Consider the following 7472-nt stretch of genomic DNA (forward strand, 5'->3'; position numbering starts at 1 on the left):
TTTTTTTTTTTTTTTTTTTTTTTTTGGATAGAAAAATGTAAAATTTAAAGAATAAATAATTTAATATTTGGTGGGTTTTGCTTAATTTGCACTTATTAGTTTATTATAATATAAAAAAATGGAAGAAGGAATCTAATTCTTTTTCTGTGTTTGGAAGCATTTGTCCCTTTCCTCCAACTAACGTCACCACTTTGCCGACACTTCAAGAAAAAAACTTTTTTTTTTTTAAATTTAATTTTAAATAAACATAAATATTAATAAATATTAATTACACGGGTAGAGATTCTGATCAAATTCTCGGAGCAGAGAATATGGAGCTTAATAGGGTTTTTTTTAGAGTAATTATCGAGACCAAATGGTTAAATTGGACAAATTAGAAGAAATCAAAGATTTAGAACCTAGAAATAAGTATGAAGGAGATTAGGTGGGTATATTCAATCTGACAACTCGAACCAACTCAACCTTAACTATAAGAGTTGAGTTAGGTTGGATTAGCATTTCGGGTAGGGTTGAGTTCATTTTTTTGAACTCGAACTGAATCGGTTCGATTTCGTGTTCGTAGGCAAAACCTCCGAATTGACCCAATCTAAATAAAAATATATAAAATATATTAAGAATTTTTTTTTTTTGTATTGATGGATTTGACTGTGGTATTTAGGCCCATTTAAGAACATTAAAGCCTAAAGTCGACACTAAAATTGTATTCGAATAATTATAAAATGTGAATAAATCAAATTAAAAAAAAAATTAACAACCTAACTCGGACCCAACCCGAAAATAAAGGGTTAGGTTGGGTTAGGTTGTGAAAAGTTTCGAGTTGGGTTGGGTTACCAATCCAACCAACACAAGCTTTTGGGTTGGGTCAAAAAAAATCCTTCAACCCAACCCGGACCATGTACACCCCTAAAGGAGATGATGTCTCGATGTTGCAACCATTTGAGCCAAAATGGTCCATGTGTAGCATCGAGACGTTGAAAATGAATGTCTTTAACTCTATGGAGATGAAACCCAATGTCACGCTCAATGTTACTATAACAGCTTGAGTCCACCGCTAATAGATATTGTCTGTTTAGTCGTTACGTATTGTCATCAGCCTCACGGTTTTAAAATACATTTGTTAAGGAGATGTTTTCAACCCTTATAATGGATTCTTCATTCTCCTTTCCAATCGACGTGAGATCTCATAGTTAGTTCCCTCAACGCTCAAAATATTTGAGTGTTCATTATTCATGTCCATAGTGTCGCAATGCTCTAAACGTCCAAGTCTTCATGTCCATGCTCAATGATAGATGCTATCCATATTGACAGCAAGCCACGTCTCCTAAAATATGCTTTTAAGCCCACATATATTAGTATTGATAGCGACCGAGAGGGACGGAGTACAAGTGCACAATGTCTACTAAGTAATAAAATTGAAAGTACTCAAAGTATTGAACTCCAAGGGAACTAAACTCGTAAAAATCCAACGTTTTAAACAACTACCTCTACCAAATTTGTCATAAAGGAAATTGAAAGTAGCTATGGTTTGAGTCTCGAATACCGAAAGTAAAAGAAAGCAAAAGGAAGTTTAATGTAAATATTCATGACAGTTATCGATATTCACGTTTTAAATTGATTCCACATTTCATTCACGTTTTTTTATTTTTTATTTTGATAAAACGTCATCGATAAAAATAAATTGGGTCTTACATTTTTTTTATTCTCGTTATTTTATTTCGATTCAAAAGAATTAATCTCGTCCAAAAGATTAGTCACATCTCTTCATTACAAAACCCAAAAAATGGTTGTAAATAGGAAAGCTCCCATATGGGCCTAGAGCTCTTTAAGAGTGGCCATGGACTTAGAAGGGCTTTTGAGGTCTACATTGAACCCGACAATCCAGATCAACTCAACCCAAACTATAAAAGTTGGGTTGGGTTGGATTAGCTTTTTCGAGTTGGTTTGGGTTCATTTTTCTAAACCTGAACGGAATCGATCTTTTGAATTTAGGCTAAATTAATAAAAATATCTCGTATTTTATTTAAATATATCTTAAATTAAATAAAGTTAAAAAAATACTGATGAAACCGTTAACACTTTGTTTCAAAAATATTTTTGAACTTTATAATTTTCGAAATTATAGTATTAACTTTCGTAATCATTTGTAAAGATAGTATTAACTAGATATTTTTTTTACTTTTTAATTTTTTTTTGTAAATATATGAAATAAAATCTCGTAATTAAATATTTAACTTTGTTAATAATTTTGATTATTTTAGTTGTAATTTAACATTATCCGTCGTACGAAAAATCAAGGCTATTAGAGTAATTTTGAACCGTATGGTTTCGACATATAAGAGCATCCTATTAAAAAAATAACTTGAGTAAATAGTATAGGAATAAAGTTGGGTGTCTTATTCTAGTAACACTACTGATATGACCTATTTTATAATTGTTACTAATTATTTGATCCAAATCGTTGCTGTGACATATGTGAGTGGAGGTATCCTATAGAATGCATTTATTTAAGACTAGATATGACATATCTAATTTCTCTTTATAAATGTGTTAATATGATCACATGCAGCTCGATAACATTGGATTTGTCATTCAAGTCATCCCGTACAAGTTAGATGGCATTGTGTATGATATTAGTTCTAAACTAATATCATAGCAAAGCGTCAATATATCCTTACGATGATACTTGATTTGATATCGGTCATAGCCAACCATCAACGTATAGATACAATGACGTGTTTGATGGCAATTTTGAAATGTTATTAGCGAACCGTCATTATATCCTACAATGACACCTGAAAAAAAGCGGTTTGTAATTAGTCATCATGTATATATATATAATGTTAATTCAAAATGGACATTGTAGGTCAAAATTATTGCAGTAGGATTGAGAAAAGATAGGGTTCCTAGTCAAATGCCTAGTAGCATTATCAAAGCCGATGATCATAAGTTATGTCCTCCATCACGGTCTCGAATGAAGCTATTCATGGAATCATGTTCCGTGTGAACCGTAGACCATTGTCGTTCTTAATCGAGACTCAAGTTAAGCTCAAAGTTACAAATACATATATATCATTTGTTCGTCAATTTTTTTTTTTTTGTTGGGATGCGATTAAAGTCTCACCTTGTCGATGGAACTAAGATTTTACATTGACTAGAAAAAGAGAAAACACATCAATTGAGGAGGAGAATGAAACACTCTTTGTAAGGGTATGAAAATCTCTCCCTAGCAGGAGCGTTTTAAAAACCTTGAGGGGAATTCAAAAAGGGAAAGTCCAAAAAAGTCAATATCTGCTAGCAGTTGGCTTGAGTTGTTACATGTAGAACGAACTCAACTGAAGTAGGTTCATAAAAATTAAAATTAAAAATTAAAAAATTAAAAAATCTTTAAATTCTTATCTTCTACCTAGATAGAGCACAAAACTCAATAAAAATGCCTTTTATCTTCTATACCAATTTAATTAACAATGTCGTTTCCTATCTATAGTTGTGCTAAACTCTTGATAACGGATTAAGATATATACTTTTAGGTATAAAGTTTGAAAGGTTCGAGTTTTTCGACATCGAAAGAACCAGTCAGAACGAGAGAAGACAGAGTATAACAAAGAGGGGAGATCGATATTGATTAAGATATATACTTTAGGGTACGATATTAAGAAGGTTTGAGTTTCTCGACCTCTTCTCTATATATTAAATTTTTAAGAAATATATTAAAGGAGACTCGAACGAGAAAAGGCAAAGAATAAGAAAGAATATATAAGATGAATCAAAGATTGAATTTTGATCGCAACAAAAAAGTCGAGAAGAAGAAACATTATATTATTATTGATATCGAGATCTGATAACATTTCAACGGGTTACAACCAACAAGATCCCCTTCAAATCTACTAATTATTATAAAATGTAATCAAAATCCTCCTACCATTTACTCATATTTATATGTAATCAACAAGAAATAGCTTAAAATTGTACATAATTTTTCGAATTAGTCATATATGTTCTTGATCATCATGCAGCTCCATAGATTAACAAAAAAAAAAAGCAAAAAAAACCAACTAAAGATATCAATGTTGCCAATGTGAGTATAGTTCAGTTAAGATCGTTCATAACTTACTTGAACGGATTTGTCGCATCTTGGATTGGATTCCACTCCCACAGCCTATCGGAGAACGCAACCGGTAACGTGTTGAGGGCAAGTTGTTGTGGCGGTGGTGGCGGCGTCGGTTGGTAATATTGCGGCGGCGGAAGAGAGTTTACGATGGCGGCCGGCGAAGTGGATAAGGGTGGTTGTTGTTGGTAGTTAATGAGATTTTGTAGGTCGTCAAGGGAATTGTTGGAAGAGGGAGTGAAGAAAGAAGGGTAAGAAGAAGAGGGTTGTTGTTGTTTTTGGAGAATATTGGATTGGTGATCATTTTCTTCCAAGGAATTGGGAGGAGTAGAAGAACCAGCCGCCATGTTGATTAACGGAGTTGTCGGAAAAGGGTTTTGTTTGGAGAGGCCAAGAACGGTGGTAACTTCTTCACAAGAGCTCGTGGCTGAGACGTCGGCTACCGCCACCGTGGTAGTTTCGACACCGGTGCCAATTTGAAGCTGACGATTGTGGAATTGTAGCTCGAAGTTCGTTGGCGATGAAGTTGGGATGACGTAAACTGAGCCACCAGGAAGAAGATTCTTCGACGTCGATGTCGACGAGGTTTTCATTCTCGACAATGATGCTCTCGACGTGAGCGACCGAGGGAGTGACGGATGATGATCTTCAACTCCAGCTCGTTTGTAAACTCGACATAGCGAAATTTCAGCCTACAAATCAAAAAAAAAAAGAAAAAAAAGAGTGAATTTAAAGCAAATTTAAAGCAAATCACGAAGTTCATGAGAAAACATTTAATTTAAATTAAATTAAAACCTTTTGATAGCGCTCAGTTTCATGATGGGGCAATCGATACTCGTTCATAATCCAGCTAGTACGGATACCCTTAGGAGCCTTCCCGGAGTAGAAAACAAGGGTTTTCTTAAGGCCAATGGAGCGTAAATCCTCGGTGCGGATCATGCGGTCCGCCCCGGTGGCCTTCCAGTAACCGGAGGTGGTAACACGGTTGGGGCGGTCTCCGTTCCGATACTTTCGGTCACGAGGGACGTAGAAGAACCACTCCTTCTCTCCAATGGCAGCCAAAGCTGAAGAAGAAATAAGACCATGATATTAAACTGTATTCCTTAAATTAGCACACAATTAGAGAGGGAAATTGAGAATTGGGGTTAAAGAGAGGAGAAAAGAAAAGGAGGTACCGGGAAGCTCCCAAGGGTCGTAACGATAGAGATCGAGAAAAGTGATGAGTTCGACATTAAAGCGTTTGCCCTCGACCTTACGGCGGAGGTAGAATTCGACGAGCTCTTCTTCGGTGGGGTGGAAGCGGAAGCCAGGCATCACGACGTCGTGCTCGTGTTGATCGTGTTCGCTGCTGTTGCTGTTGCTGTTGCTGTTGTTGTTTTTGGTGCTGCTTACTTCGTGGCTCATCGTTGATGAACTGCTGCTGCTTGCGGCAGCTGCAATTGCCATAAAATTCCTGATGAAAACAATCTCTCTCTCTCTCTCTCCCTAGAAAGCTGTCTTTTTTTCTTTTTTCTCTTCTTTTTCAATTTTCTCTCTCTGGTATGGATGTATGTGGGCGTAATTATATATATAAATATATATATCTATATATATTTATTTATATATTTGTGAATGAGAGCAAGTGGGGTAAACACCAAGATAAGAATATGGAGAAATATACATATGCATATCTATACATATTATACAAATACATTCATACATACATACATATATATATATATGCATACATTATATATGTATGTATGTATTAAAGTTCTCTCTTTATAACCCAGAAATGGGTTCTCAATTTTATTTTATTTTTATTTTTTTTTTGTGGAAAAGGGAAAAAAGGGTATATTTGGAATTGAGTGATGTTTTTAACAAATTTTGGTAAAAAAAACACATGGTTTTAATTTGATGGGTAAATGTTAAAATTAATTATTAAGAAGAATGGGTTTGAAATGACTTTTTTATGGGATAAAAATATTATATTTAAAATGATTTCCTAATTTTAGAGAAAAAAAAAAATTAAAATTTATATTTTTTTCTCAACTTAAAATAAAAATTAGAATTTCTTTTTATGTCATATAAGTTTATTGCCGGCTAATAATCCGAAGAAAAATATGTGACCATAGATTAAGTGGAAAGAGAGATAAAAAGAAAGGAAACTCTACCGGACTAAGGATGGACCTAAGCTCATCAGCTATAGAGAGTAGGGATAATCGTCCAAGTCTCATATTGTAAAAGAAAAAAAGTGGCTCCGCTACAACAAACGGGTTGGTTCCTCTGTTGTCGTTGGGTAACTCTTGGTGAGGAGACTTTAGGAAAAGTTGCTAAAACAAACGGGAGGGTAGGATCGACCGGTGCAATGAACTTTTGTGGCTAAATAAATATATTTTTATGGGTATTAATTCTTTAATAGAATAATTTCGATTCATATTGTTATTTACTTGCATCTCTCTTAACATAAGATTAAAAACTTTGTAATAATAATTTTAATATGGTGTGGATTTATATAACTTTTTCTTAGGTTATTCAAATATATGCCTTCGTACCTTCGAGGAGGCTTGACTCCTTTTGGAGTCCTTTGTTCGACATTTAAGGATTTGTCAATCTATTGACACGGCTAAGTTTAGGGCATGGCTCTGATACCATGTTAGACGAACACGACTCTCCACAATGGTATGATATTGTCCACTTTGAGCGTAAGCTCTCATGGCTTTGCTTTGGGCTTCCCCAAAAGGCCTCATACCAATGGAGAGTGTATTGCTTTGATTATAAACCCATGACCATTCCCTAAATTAACCGATGTGGAACTTTCATCATCCAACACTATGTTTGGCTAACTGAAAGAACTTGTGTTAGACTGTGACAATAGTCTTCACTCTTAGAACCGAGAAGTAAATAATGTAACCATGTTGCATTATAGATGCAAAATCTAAGACATGAAGCATTACAGTTTTTAGTTTCTTCTTTTTCATTTTTACTCGTTTGTCGACTGTCGTTAAAGGTCGTGTAAGGTAAATACGTCCCTAATTAATTTTTAAAATGAATTTAAGGATTACAATAATTATGTGAGACAAGTATTATGTAGGTGGGGGATGCATATTTGAATTTATATACACAGCTAAAATAGCTTACATATAATGATAAATAAATAAATGAAAAATAGAGAGTCAAGAGGAACCCGTGACTAAGCTCTCTTCTTCACATTCATGGCATTGATATGACAATTTTACACCTAAGCTTTTGCTAATTTCCACACATTTTCCGTACAATCTTTGCTGTATTCAAATATCTGATAATCAATACCTTAATTAATTATTTGATTATGCATCGACATTAAATAATTATTTATAAATTATTTGTAACTACTCAAGCTCACCGC

The 7472-nt window shown here is 34.2% G+C and overlaps 1 protein-coding gene across 1 annotated transcript; it reads right to left on the reverse strand.

Moving 5' to 3' along the window:
* Positions 1-3980: 3980 nt before the first annotated feature.
* LOC111483376 (NAC domain-containing protein 35-like) lies at positions 3981-5631 on the reverse strand. The gene is made up of 3 exons (XM_023129567.1): positions 5281-5631; positions 4901-5169; positions 3981-4797 (listed from the first exon to the last, which is right to left on the reverse strand). The coding sequence occupies exons 1-3, from the start codon at positions 5549-5551 to the stop codon at positions 4108-4110; spliced, it is 1230 nt and encodes a 409-aa protein (XP_022985335.1). The 5' UTR covers positions 5552-5631; the 3' UTR covers positions 3981-4107.
* Between the last annotated feature and the right edge of the window lie 1841 nt (positions 5632-7472).

Source organism: Cucurbita maxima, unplaced genomic scaffold (genome assembly GCF_002738345.1).
Source record: "Cucurbita maxima cultivar Rimu unplaced genomic scaffold, Cmax_1.0 Cma_Scf00008, whole genome shotgun sequence".
NCBI lineage: Eukaryota > Viridiplantae > Streptophyta > Magnoliopsida > Cucurbitales > Cucurbitaceae > Cucurbita > Cucurbita maxima.